General features: G+C 35.6%; 3 protein-coding genes across 3 annotated transcripts; 2 read left to right on the forward strand and 1 right to left on the reverse strand.

Moving 5' to 3' along the window:
* Positions 1–69: 69 nt before the first annotated feature.
* LOC106718864 lies at positions 70–2,630 on the forward strand. Its single transcript, XM_014513064.2, has 3 exons — positions 70–967; positions 1,791–2,021; positions 2,365–2,630. Exons 1-3 carry the CDS (start codon positions 215–217, stop codon positions 2,542–2,544), a joined length of 1,164 nt encoding a protein of 387 aa, XP_014368550.2. The 5' UTR covers positions 70–214; the 3' UTR covers positions 2,545–2,630.
* Positions 2,631–3,309: 679 nt separating this feature from the next.
* LOC106718870 (pyroglutamyl-peptidase 1) lies at positions 3,310–5,730 on the forward strand. The gene is made up of 3 exons (XM_045681576.1): positions 3,310–3,640; positions 4,511–4,746; positions 5,366–5,730. The coding sequence occupies exons 1-3, from the start codon at positions 3,416–3,418 to the stop codon at positions 5,604–5,606; spliced, it is 702 nt and encodes a 233-aa protein (XP_045537532.1). The 5' UTR covers positions 3,310–3,415; the 3' UTR covers positions 5,607–5,730.
* Positions 5,731–5,884: 154 nt separating this feature from the next.
* LOC106718865 (O-acyltransferase like protein) lies at positions 5,885–12,204 on the reverse strand. Its single transcript, XM_014513066.2, has 12 exons — positions 12,073–12,204; positions 11,028–11,167; positions 9,850–10,198; positions 9,142–9,250; positions 8,927–9,011; positions 8,536–8,702; positions 8,006–8,197; positions 7,755–7,925; positions 7,294–7,438; positions 6,920–7,103; positions 6,395–6,537; positions 5,885–6,230 (listed from the first exon to the last, which is right to left on the reverse strand). Exons 1-12 carry the CDS (start codon positions 12,143–12,145, stop codon positions 6,105–6,107), a joined length of 1,884 nt encoding a protein of 627 aa, XP_014368552.2. The 5' UTR covers positions 12,146–12,204; the 3' UTR covers positions 5,885–6,104.
* Between the last annotated feature and the right edge of the window lie 620 nt (positions 12,205–12,824).

A 12,824-nucleotide genomic window follows, 5' to 3' on the forward strand; every position in this document is an offset into this window, starting at 1 on the left:
TTTCATTGATAATCGTAAAATATTTACATTGACATGAACTGTCGCATCGTGACCAGTTGTGATAAAATTTAGACGCTGATTACAAACATGAGAGTTATAAAAAGAATGTTACGACACATCATCCGAGTCGTCGCGTCGCGTCGTGTAGTAAAAGCGATTACAGCACAGTTTGTTTTGTAATAAATTTAGCTCAGTGCGGACGGTGACCCGCAATATGTCGGACGCGGAGCAGCTGGTGCGTGACCTGGTGCAGAAGATCGCGGAGGAGCAAGGCTACGGGGACTGTCATATTGAACTCAAGTCTTTTACAACTGGAGGAGCCAACTACACCTCTCAACTGTTCCACATCACAATCACAGCACCGGACAAAGATGACCTCAAACTTTTTGCCAAAATCGCTTCTGTGGGAGAACAGATAAGAAAACAGACACCCTTTAAGATGTTCGAAACAGAAATATATTTCTACACAGAACTTCTAAAGCACTACCAGGACTTGGAAGAGAAACATAACGTCCCGAAGCAGCATAGACTGGCCACTGTCAAATTCTATGGCTGCAATAAAGAATATTTGAATGAGATTCTAGTTCTCGAAGATCTATCGTCTCTCGGCTTTGACATTCACGATAGATTTAAGAGTTTTGACTGGGAGTACGCGGCGAGATCTATAGTGGAACTGGCAAAACTCCACGCGCTGTCCATCGCGTTCAGCAAAGAAAAGCCGGAAGAGTACGACGTTTTAGCCAAATTTTTGTCTTTTGAATTGAATTCAGAAGACTTCAAGCCAATGATGGAGAATATGGCGCGATCGGCGTTGGCTGTGGTGAAAGAAGAGAACAGATGGAGACTGGAGGCGCACCTCCAAAAGATGAAGGATTTGAAATCCTCTCATTATTTCAGGCCGCTGAATTGCCCCGTGGTCACACACGGCGACTTCAGACCTAGCAACCTGATGCACAGAGTCCACGAGGTAAGATAAAGAAAAATTAAACCATTCTATTCATCTTATAGATATTAAGACATAAGAGTATAAAAAATAATTTACATAATAAGTGTACAATACAGGTTAAACAAAGCTGCTATTAAAGTTATCGGGGTAAGACTGTTTACTTTTAGTAATTGCCATTTATTGGCATAATATAGTTTTAATTATAAAACATGATAATTGTTTTTCTGGATCGTAAAAGCAATATTTTATGTTATTTCATAGAAATACATAAACAAATATCAACTCGCAAAGGTTATCGGTTACATAGTAAGATAATTTTATCACTAATCTGTTATCGTTATCGAGCAGTTACAATAGAAATGAATTTTTGAATTTAGAATTTTTTAATGTGGCACTAAAAAGGAATGCACGCTGATATTTGAATATGGCGATAATTTACATATTCGCGCGTGTTCTCTAATTCATCTATTCAATCCAAAGAAATAGAATCATAAGTTGAAATAAATTGTGCGTATCTTTATAAGTAGGTACTCAAACTAAGTACTGCGATAAGGAAAAAACAGATTAAGTACATCCGGTAGAGGATAAATAACCTTAATTGGAAAATAATTTTAGGTTTAACTCTGAATAGCTAATACTTATCCTGCAAGGTCAGATTGATCGTTTGGCCGTCGCGTCATATAACTTGACAACCACTTATTTTATAAGTAGTGCACTTTTCTTGTAACTTTTCTCTTTAATTACGTTGTGATAAAAGTTATGATGACAAATCATTTCAACTTTATTAAGTTGTTAACGCAATTACGTAAATATAGATTATTATAATTAATTTATATATTTCCAGGATGGTAGATTGGAGCTAGTGCCCGTAGATTACCAGATGCTGAAGGTCTCCAACCCGGGCATTGACCTCATGTACTACATATTCGGGGGCTCCGACGAGGATTTCCGCGACAAGCACTACCATCAACTCTTAGACTATTACCACGAACAGTTGTCAAACGCCCTCGTGAGGCTGGACATAGATCCTGTCAAAACCTACCCGAAAGAAGCCTTTGACTCAGATATCAAAGAGGTAAAATCAAAAGAGGTTGACCTCTTTACTGTAAACTAGATTGAATACCAATAAACTTAAGTGTACGAGATTAAATTATTCTTGCGAAACCGCTGCTCAGCTCAAAGCTATACACGAACGTTCTGATTTTACCGTGTTATTTTATCAAGTACCGAAATAAAAAACAAGTTTTACATTTGACATCAATGCTATGTGAAAGGCAATCTTTTTTTACAAGTGCTTAATGACTTCATGATCAAATTTTGAGTTTGTTCAAAATAAAAAAAAAATTGCTTCAGGCAAAAGCATTCAGTGTTTGCGATGCTTTTACATCTGTTTTAAAATAAAGAAATATTTTTTTCAGGTCGAACCTTACGGTATCTTCGTGGGCATGATGATGGTGCCTCTTCTGACCGTTGATGCGGAAAACGCGCCAAGCATGGATGGCGGCGATTTATCAGACTTCCTCATAAAACCGAACGGACTCGCAATATCCAGATTAAATGGAATTATAAATAGTTTTATTAAATTAGGTGTATTGTGATTTGTAAAATTTGATAAGAGGACAACTGGTGATGTTTTCTACGGTGCGAGAAAAATTATATTATTTGAAGAGATTAATTTTTATAATGTTATTAAAGCTGTTTGACTAAATATTTTTAACTTTATTTAATTAACTAGGTGTCGTCCGCAACTCCGAACGCGTGTAATTTTAAGAAAAAAACTTAATTAGTAGCCTATGTGTTCTTCCACACTGTGGTCTACATCTTTATCAAATTTCATCGAGATCCATGCAGCCGTTTTGAAAATACCTTGTAGCAAACATCATCCATTCATCCATATAAACATTCGCATTTACAAACAATATTAATGAGATTACTTCTTTCCATTGATTGCCAAAACATTAAAAACTGAAAGACATCTCTATTATACTCCCCGAAAAAACTGAAATCTGATTTCATATATTATGATTTCTTTACATTTGGAATTAATGTTTCGATATTTGAAAACTTGGATACTCGCCGTTACAAATGTTACCATTTTCAACGATTTATATAAATCCCTTTTTTCTTAGTTCCAACAAAAGAGTAAAATTAAAATTCTGTGTGTCCTAATCACAATATATACTGGATGCTGGATGCTATATTTTTCACTTTATAACAACAATTAATGACAAAGCATGTCAAAATTTATTCATTCATAAGATAAAACCAAAGACAATCCGATCAACAAACTGGCAATGTTTGTGCAGAAAATCGAAAATCAGCTGACTTTCATCCTGTTGGTTATTATCATTTGTCAAAACTTATCAAAATTGATCAAAACTCAAGTTGATGTCAGTTGCTATAGTGTTTTGTATTTAAAAAATAGCGCAAACTTGTAAAAAAAAATTCGTTAACATTAAACTTATAGTAATGTCTAACGACTTAGATTTTCTATTTAAACCATTGGTTTTGGTGACCGGCTTCGGACCATTTTTAAACCATCCAGTAAATGCGAGCTGGGAGGCGGTAAAACGTATAAACAAGGAAGAGTTGGAAACAAAACACAATATAGAGTTGGTTCTGCTAGAAATTCCAGTTACTTATGAAAATGTCGACGAATTCGTGCCAGCGCTATGGGAAACGCATACACCCAAGGTATAGTAAAACATTATATATTTAATATAATTGTATAACAGTAAAGATAATCTTAAAATTAAAAAATAAATTTAAGCTTATTATAATTCTATGTGTTAATAATTTGGTAATAATATTTTAGTATTCTAGTAATCAAGTTGATGAACAAAAAATTTGTGAATAATTTTTAAAACATTGAACTTTCCACTGTCAAAACAGTTAAAAAAAAGAACTATCAACAATATGTTTTATAGAGGTGTTTTGTGAGTGGATTAAAACAGTATAATTTTCAATTATAATTCTTAAATTATGGAATTTGTCAGTGTTAGTTTTCTGTCCAAGTATGACATAGGAGCCCTCAAGAGTATAGGAAAATAGAGTAGAGAATAATATAGACAAAAGACATCTACTAAGCTAGCACATGCATCTATAATAGTGTGTGTAGTGATAGGAATTTTATTCCACAACAAACTATTGGAAATGTGTATTTGCAATCAGATTATGTTATGAATAGATTATAAGAACAACACACATCATAATAGTGAAGTGTTTACATTAACTATTGTGATTGTTCTGCGGAATTGATAGCATTGTTGCAGATGAACTGTAGTGTACTTGTTCTGATACATTATCACAAAGATTAGAACTGTATACAACTCTGTTGATAACATTTTATGTTTTATGAAGACCATAAATAAAAGCTAAGAGAAATTAATTTTTTGAAATAAATTATCTTTTATTACTTTGTATATTTAAAAAAAAAAATAATATGTAGGATAAATATACCAATGGATATTAAATGATTCAAAATATCTATTTATTATAGGACAGTATTAAAAATACAAAATTAACCACTTTTTAACACCTATTATTTCTGTCACTAACTTCCAGCTTATGATCCATGTAGGAGTATCAAGTGAAGCCTCCTGCATGACCTTGGAGACACAGGCGCACAGGAAAGGCTACCAGCGTAAAGACTATTTCGACAAGTGTCCAGCCAACCATATCTGCACTGCTGACGGTGCTATCCGACTGCATACAAAGCTGAATGTGGAGAGGATCTGCAAGGAGTTCAATGGTAGCTCTACTGATGACACCAGTGCTATATCCTCTAAAGATGCTGGCAGGTAAACCATGATAGTTGTTGTACTTAGATTTGTAAATATAGTGGTCACGGAAAGTGTTCATTGAGATTTAAGTATTAAATGTCAAACAAGGATATCTGAGCCAGTGAGAGAAGCGTGGTTAGTTTTATCAGAAAAAATGGCATGAAAGAAAAAAATATCTTACAGCAACAGTACGAAAAGAGTGACACTTTTTTAGTCAAAGGGTCTTGTGTCAATAGGGTGGCAGTGATGTGTCATACTCGTAATTTAATTTGAATTATGCCCACTGGGTCAGATATTATTGTCAATCTATATTACTCATTGTTGGTTTCTGAGACTTAAATCTCTCTCATTATCTTTAACAATAATATGTTTTAAACGGATATTAAGGTCTCAGAAACCCACAATAATTAAATCAAAACTTTTTGAGTGCCTTCTTTTAATTGTGTTTGCAATCATTACAACTTTTGTTCTTAAACACACTACTAACGGTTTAGGGTGGTTTTATGTCAATTTGTTTTATTTTATATCTCTTTTGTCAGTATTTTCATAAAATCAGAGAATATAGAATGATGAACATAAGTAATATATAAAATAAAACTTCGTAATCTATAGATAAATATCAAAGTTTTTCTTCCAGATATCTCTGTGAATACATCTACTATACATCACTAAGTGTGGACAATTCGAGGACATTATTCATACATGTGCCTGATATTGCAAAGTATCCTTCCGAAGTGACAGCGAAGGCACTAGAAAAGATTCTAGAACTCACTCTGGAGCAGGTCATAGAAATGGACAGCTCCAGAGAGGTCACTGAGAAATTAAGAGATGTCAACTTAAACAATAGTGGAGGAAATACCGCCCAAAATAATTTATAACCACATCTTGTGTTATAGAATTGTTATTTATGTATAATGTACATAATTGAATTTATTGTTTTAAGATAAATTGTTATAACCATGAAGTATTATATTAGCTCAATAGAAAGGAAACAAAATATTATTCACAATTATATAATCTTACTTCTTACTAATATTATAAATGCGAATGTTTGGATGGATGGACGGATAAATATTTGTTTGAAGGTATCTCAAGAACGGCTCAACGGATCTAGATGAAATTTGGCATAGATGTAGATTATAGTCTGGAAGAATACATAGACTACATTTTTTTTAATTGCGCGCGGACGCAGTCGCGTACGACATGTAATCTGTTATAACCGTGAAACCTATAATTTATTCCAATTTGATTAATAAATCAGTAAAGAAACACAAATAAAATAATTCCACTTCAAGATTAAGAATAGCGCCATCTAAAAGCAAAGATAACTTCAGCTTAATCGCCATTCACTCTATGAAGTCTATGGCGGGGAAGTGTCACGCGGTCTTGTGATGTGCGGTGGTGGCCGCGTGCACCAGACGCGACGTCGGCGCCTCCACCAACAGGTGCAGCATCAGCGCCACCACGTGCGACCATCCGTACACACCCACAAAATTCAACGCCTGGACAATAAACAAAATAAACATTCCATCACAAACTAGTAACACCTAACACTTAAAGCGAACAACTGAACGCATTCAATACTAAAAAGTTGTATTTAGTAATAAGGGCAGCAATGTTAAGGTTAAGCATTAAATAATCGAGGCAAAGAGTATTCAGTATGTACCAGATTGTACATGGAGACTTGCGAGAGATGAGTCCTGCGCGCCAGCAGCACATGCACCATGTTGAGGTGGACGAGGTACACGCAGTACGACAGCCGGCCCGGCACCGCCCACCCGCCCCACTCCAACAAGCGGCTGATCGGCTCTGCAATATATTCAAACAAACGCCTAGTCTGTGATTAAACAAACAGTCATTGAGTGAACAACATCATAATTGTACAGTGTGAACACCGTACAATACACGTTTTCCAATCATCAACAGTTTACCCTCTTCAGGCGTCACCAACCGCGTTTGATCACCTAACCATCAAAAATCATTTAGCCGTAGTTTGACGAATACACCATATATTTCTGTTTAAACTCAGCGTATCATTTTATATGGACGGACTACACCGTACATAAATTGGTCCTTCGAGCCGGATCCTATAAGTTTTAATCCCAAAACTAATAGCTCTAGTTGACTCTTTGCGTACAGAAGAATCGACACTGACAATTTGCACCCTAAATGTCAAATTCCATGAGCTCACTGTTGATCCTCATCACGAGGGCGACGATGACGAAGCTGGAGATGGTTGCCATGACAACCCGGTGCAGCGCCGCCACTGTCATCCTGGTGAGCAGCGACGCACGCTCCGCCGTGTAGAACACCGCGCACGACGCTAACAGCACCATTACACCCGGCACCACAAACCAGCACAGGTGCTTTAATATCTGCGAAAACCAAATGTACATGGCGTGTACCGACTTAAGTCTGTATGACAACAACAATAATTTTTTAGTCATTCGTTATTTCAGTTACTCTCTTCTTAATCATGTCACTTCACACAATCCATCCTTCTTAGACCTTCCCCTACTGATGTACTCCAACACATTCATATGCCAACAACTAGAATGTTCTAACCTTATTCCTCGATAAGTCAACTTTGTTCCTCTGCAATCGGTAGACGAGGAGGGCGGTGGAGAGGCCGAACACGCAGCACACTATGTTGGCGTGCCCCGAGATGTGCATCTTGCGGAATGTCGGGTTGTGGAAGCTGCGGTAGAACCTACACGGACGAGTTATATTTACTTAAAAACCGTACCGTTACTAAAGAACCGCGGTATTAGTAGAACCTGAAATATAAATCCAGAACAGTATTAACTATATTACATTACATGGACGCCCTTGTTATTACCTGAAAATTTTCAAACATATTCTTGTTAGTATGATTGTAGGAGCTAATCTCAGAAATGGGTTAAATGATTTGGTTGCGCTTAAACTTCATTGTGCTAAACATTTAATGTTAATTTGATATCATACTTTTAACGGACAAGAAAAAGGCAGGCGCGTATATAAAATTGCAAATAGTATAGTAAACTTACTCTGGTTTCTTTAGTACGACGGCGTCCAAATCCTGCAGCCAGACTTGCCACGCCGGCAGAAGGAGGCCTATAAGAAACAGCACAAACAGTGCCACATGTCTTGTGCGTCCGCGCGTTCCCACCATCACTGCAAGACCCAGCACAAACAACTGGAAGTCTGCCGCTAGGTACCTGTGAAAAAGCAACGTCAATTTAAAACTTTACTAATTTTATTTCCGCAAAACTTGTCTCTTGTCTTGTTGATTTCGTACCATGTATGAAGAGCACACGCCTTGTTATCTTCAACGTAGTTATTGAAGTACAGGAGATGTGTCCAGGCATACCGCTGGCAGGCGCCGGCCACGCTGCCGCCAGCCAGCTGCCACAGCGGGCCCCCGCCGCCGCCCGCGTGCCGCAGCCAGCTCGCGGTGAACGCCAGCACCACCGCGTACGCCGGGCTCAACCTCAACATAATACACATATAATTACAAATATAACTTCATTAATTTATCGACAATCATTCAGCGTTTACGATATCTACTGACCGTGAATCTATGAATCTTTTAGTAATTGACATACTTAACGCAAACTGAAACTAAGTTGAAGTATACATTTTTACAATTTACTTGACGTACATAATTATTTGTACATGTTCTTATTTACTTTATTTAAAGTAACAGTATGTTTTTTTCTGATTAAATACACAAAACGTAGGTTTGCAATAAATAGAATTAGTGTTTGGTTCAAATTAATAGTCTTTCCGAATTTCGGTCAAATATCAATGATGACGAAATTCTCTTACCTCCAAATCCTTAGTAAGATAATTTTAGGATAGATGGCCCAGGTGAGAGGCATCTTCTCGCTCTTCAGGAGCAGATTGTAGGCGAGGATAAAGGCAGATAGCACGAAGAATATCTGAACTAGCATCATCCCGCCGTTCACCAGCTGGTAGCCCCACGTGTCGTAGTACTATTCAACACAATATGTGTAAAGTTTAACTAGCGTGGTAAGTTAGGTAGTAACTTACATGCCATGTTAGGAAGTGAGAAAAAAAGTGGAAACTGGCTCATTTACTATCTTTTTTATACATTTGTTTTCAAACTTACTTGGGTTTGGGTATAAAATATGTAACTAGTATAATTATTTAATTTTTACAGTTTTTACTGATAATAAAATGAATTGGTTCATCTTACCCGTTCATAATCCAACGGATAGTTAGTAAATGTGGCATTTATCCACGCGCAGTGGTCAAACATTATAAAAAACATTAGTATGCACCTGAAACAAATATTATTTGACAAAATTAGAAACCGACAACCTGTGGGCATTTTATACGATACATCCGTAAAGCGAGCAGTATGTATGTATGGTGTAATGTAAACTGATGGCTAATTATTTGTATAATTACTTAACACAGTGGAATCCTTTCAGTTTCTCCATCCTCGGTTCCGGGGCGCTGTACTCCGTCAGCCATTTCCAATTTCGAAATACCGAGAAAGATGATAAAAACCGATTTTCTGTAATAAAATTTTCAATTCAGATCTTGTCACACAAAGATCTCCACAGATGTTGTTACTTGCGTCTACCACTGTTAAAGTAAACTACTAACAGTGGTAGAGGCCAGCAACAACATCTGTTACCACGACTACACAAAAGACAGGCGTGAAGTGGAAGTAATTCCGCGTGTCGTTCAATGTGTGCGTAACAGATGCCTTATTTTAGTCCTTTTCTCATAAGAAAAGGGTGAGAAGGGGATTTGATGGAGGGGATGCATAAGAAGGAGAAACATTCCCTTTCTGTGCGTCTCTGTCAATTAAAAGTAGGCAACGTATCTGCAATCTATGGGCAGCGGTAGCTGCGCCATTTCGTCTTATTCAGGTGGCCGCTTGTTCGTTTGCCACATTATAACGAAAAAAATGAAATCTAACAGAAATCTATTACAAAACAAAATACTATTATAAATATAAATCTTTCGTATATTAATTGGAAAAAAAATTGTACACGGTTGACTCTATCCTGCAGCATTTGAATAAATAAATACGACAAGGTCAAATCAACGCGAATATAATAGTTGCTTTTATGTATTATGCAGCATAAAATGCATAAAAATATTTACCTTTATTATTTTTTTCCATTTTCGACAGATAGAAGTAGTCATAACAACTTCCAGTTATGTTAATAGCTAAAATTATTAGAAAACAAAAAGCCACAATCCAATCTAACGTATCGTATGTAATTTCGTCATTGTGTTTGTCACAGTTGTATACAGTGGATAGCTTCGCTTGCAGCCCGTGCTGTTTAAACAATGACTCGTTGAGGCATCTCTCGAGGATCCCTCCTAAGTCATCAACTCTACTTATTACTTCAGTTTTATTTGACATAAAATCTCGGCATGTAGTGGACACGCAAACACCCCTTTGCAAATATGTATAATTAAAATGTTTCACTGTATGTTCCGAGTAACCCTGTAAAAAATTAATTTATATATTAACACTTTATTCAATAAATTATTAAAATCATTCAAGAAGCAAAGCATTTAGAGACTGCAATGAGAATGACAAGCATTGAGGACTATAATAATCTAAACGTACAGACGTCTTTGCGGTGAAGGAAAACATCGCGATGCAACCTACACACATCCGCGTAGAAATTCAAAGATATGTATAGTCAACCAACAGGCACAGGGCCAGCGTGGTTTATTATGCCTTGCCACCTTAAACTTAGGAAAGGTTCAGAGTCCATCGGAGGGGAAGACCAAAATTAAAATATCAACATTAATCTTACTTAATGGCCTTATAATATAACTTGTTAGTTTACTTTATGTTATGACCATCAAATTTAAATCAAAGGCCAATAAATTAATAATTTTGGTGCCAGTGACCTTGTCCTTTAAATAGTGAATGTACTCTACTGAGTCCATCGCCAAATAACTTTGAGTATTTGGATGTTTTAATGATTGCACCGCTTTTGATGATTCTTTCTATATTTATAAGCAAGCTTGTTGTGAGGTCCCATTTTTTTATTTAACTGGATGTTCACTACTATAAAAGATGAGTTAAATATTAATCCTCTGCCTTTGAAAGGAAAAGGTACTCGTAATTAGGTAAGCAAAGTCCCTGCTGCATATTTCATTTCGATCCAAAGCCAATACGCTAAAGTGAAATAATAATATGTTTTTGACAAAAATAAAAATGTGGACTTTAGGTAAAAACATTTCGTGTTTGGATTAGAACGAAATATATCAACTTTCACTAAAATTTAAAACGTTATTGTATTACTGTAGCTTGAACTAACACGAATAAGCTGCATGAGCTCGTTATCTTCATCAGCGTGGAGGTCTACTCGAAGTAGACAGTAGACTCCGTCCTCTCGACGCAGGCATGGATGGTACGGCTCCAGGTCGAAGATTGCCGGCATACGGTCATATTCGGATTCTAAATACAATCAGAACCGGTTTTAACGATATCGCATTCAGTCGTAATAATCGATAGTCTTATAGGTTTCTCAAAGTTGGGATACGCGAACCGTTAAGTGTTCGCCAGTCAAAAGTGGGTTCGCGACAAGGTTTACGTAATAAGGGCTCGATATCTGGCGGGCTGAGATGTTAGAATTAAGAATTATTAAAAATGTCCACAAATACTTCTTCAGTTGACTCATTTGCGACAAGATAGAATATTACACTTCATTAACTTTGATTGTTTTAAACTGTTTGATTGTAATTAATTATGTCTCAACTTAATTGTAGTCTATTATTATTATTGTTTCCTTTCCTTTCTTTTTAGTTACTGTAGTTGTGAACAACGATGTTGGGTACATAATTACATTGTATGTGTTATATTTATATTATAGATTTATACCTATTATGTAGTCGTTAGTTGTTCCAAATAAATTAAAAAAAAATACATCGATATTTTTAAGCATTGCATTTATTACACTTTATTAAAACAAAAACCTTATTTTATTCAAGTTAATACAAATTTTTCTTATAGATTTAATTATTTAGTTAGGGATTCGCTATCAGTTGGAAACTTTAAAAGGGGTTCGCAGAGTTCGCAACCGATATTGTATGTTTTTGTACCGATTTTTTCGATTTAATAAATTATTATATTTATATAACATAAAACTTTACTGCATAGTTTGCTATGGCGGTATCAGTTACACTTACACAGATAAAATGCAACAATAAAAAAAATTGATTCTGACATCAACAGAAATTATTGTCTCCAAGTAGTTGAACGTTTATTCCCGTACTTTGTATTACGTGTTTAGAATTTTCACAGAAGATTTTAAATGATTAAATATGATTTAAATAATCACTTAAAATTAAAACATATCTCACCATTCACTTGAAGAATAATAGCTTCGCTATGAAAAATAATTATAAATTGAAATATATAAAAGAATACAAACATTGTAAACGCGTATTTTCACTAAACTAATGTATTGTTTGCCTCGCGACTCACGAACCCTGATATATTATAAAGTGAGAACTGGTTTGCTGGAACATCATAATTTATATGAATGCATAAAGGTTGGGATTTTAATGAATTTTTCATCTAAGATCTACAAATCTTATACAACAAAGTAGGTTTTCGTGACCTCTGTATGACTGCCATGGTCTCTCATGCCACATAAGATGCCACGTGGATTAGGAAACGATTTCCACCATTATATAAATAATTAATTCCGTGGTTTGTATGTATCATAATTAAAGCTATAATTATCATCAGCTCACTATAAGTCCTCACTGAGGGGCTCGGAGCCTACCCTAAGTTAGGAGTATAGGAGTTATTTGTCTATGCATCCAACAATTAAATAAAAAATCATAAAATACTTACTAATACTTTTTTGTTTGTCAACACCTCAATTTTCAGCAGTTTTGAAGAGTAAAGTAGGAATAGAAAGAAACAATTTCATTTACATTGTAATATGCTTTAATTAACACGAAATTTTCGATTGCAAGTTTTATGAGAACAACTATCGAAAATCTAAAAGTTGAATCGATTTTACTCTCAGATTAAGAATTTCCTCAACCTAACTCTTGTGAATTGTCAAACTAATCATTCTTAAATAGACACACTCCTAGTAGAA

This window comes from Papilio machaon, chromosome 16 (genome assembly GCF_912999745.1).
Source record: "Papilio machaon chromosome 16, ilPapMach1.1, whole genome shotgun sequence".
Taxonomy (NCBI): domain Eukaryota; kingdom Metazoa; phylum Arthropoda; class Insecta; order Lepidoptera; family Papilionidae; genus Papilio; species Papilio machaon.

Excerpts from the sequence above, each read along its gene's own strand:
- LOC106718864 (XM_014513064.2), top strand. The coding sequence starts at position 215 with ATGTCGGACGCGGAGCAGCTGGTGCGTGACCTGGTGCAGAAGATCGCG. Across the intron at positions 968-1,790 it reads TGATGCACAGAGTCCACGAG|GATGGTAGATTGGAGCTAGT; the intron begins GTAAGATAAAGA and ends ATATATTTCCAG. Across the intron at positions 2,022-2,364 it reads TTGACTCAGATATCAAAGAG|GTCGAACCTTACGGTATCTT; the intron begins GTAAAATCAAAA and ends TATTTTTTTCAG.
- LOC106718870 (XM_045681576.1), top strand. The coding sequence starts at position 3,416 with ATGTCTAACGACTTAGATTTTCTATTTAAACCATTGGTTTTGGTGACC. Across the intron at positions 3,641-4,510 it reads GGGAAACGCATACACCCAAG|CTTATGATCCATGTAGGAGT; the intron begins GTATAGTAAAAC and ends ACTAACTTCCAG. Across the intron at positions 4,747-5,365 it reads TCCTCTAAAGATGCTGGCAG|ATATCTCTGTGAATACATCT; the intron begins GTAAACCATGAT and ends TTTTTCTTCCAG.
- LOC106718865 (XM_014513066.2), bottom strand. The coding sequence starts at position 12,145 with ATGTTTGTATTCTTTTATATATTTCAATTTATAATTATTTTTCATAGC. Across the intron at positions 9,012-9,141 it reads AAAGGATTCCACTGTGTTAA|GTGCATACTAATGTTTTTTA; the intron begins GTAATTATACAA and ends TATTTGTTTCAG. Across the intron at positions 7,439-7,754 it reads GTCGTACTAAAGAAACCAGA|GTTCTACCGCAGCTTCCACA; the intron begins GTAAGTTTACTA and ends TCGTCCGTGTAG.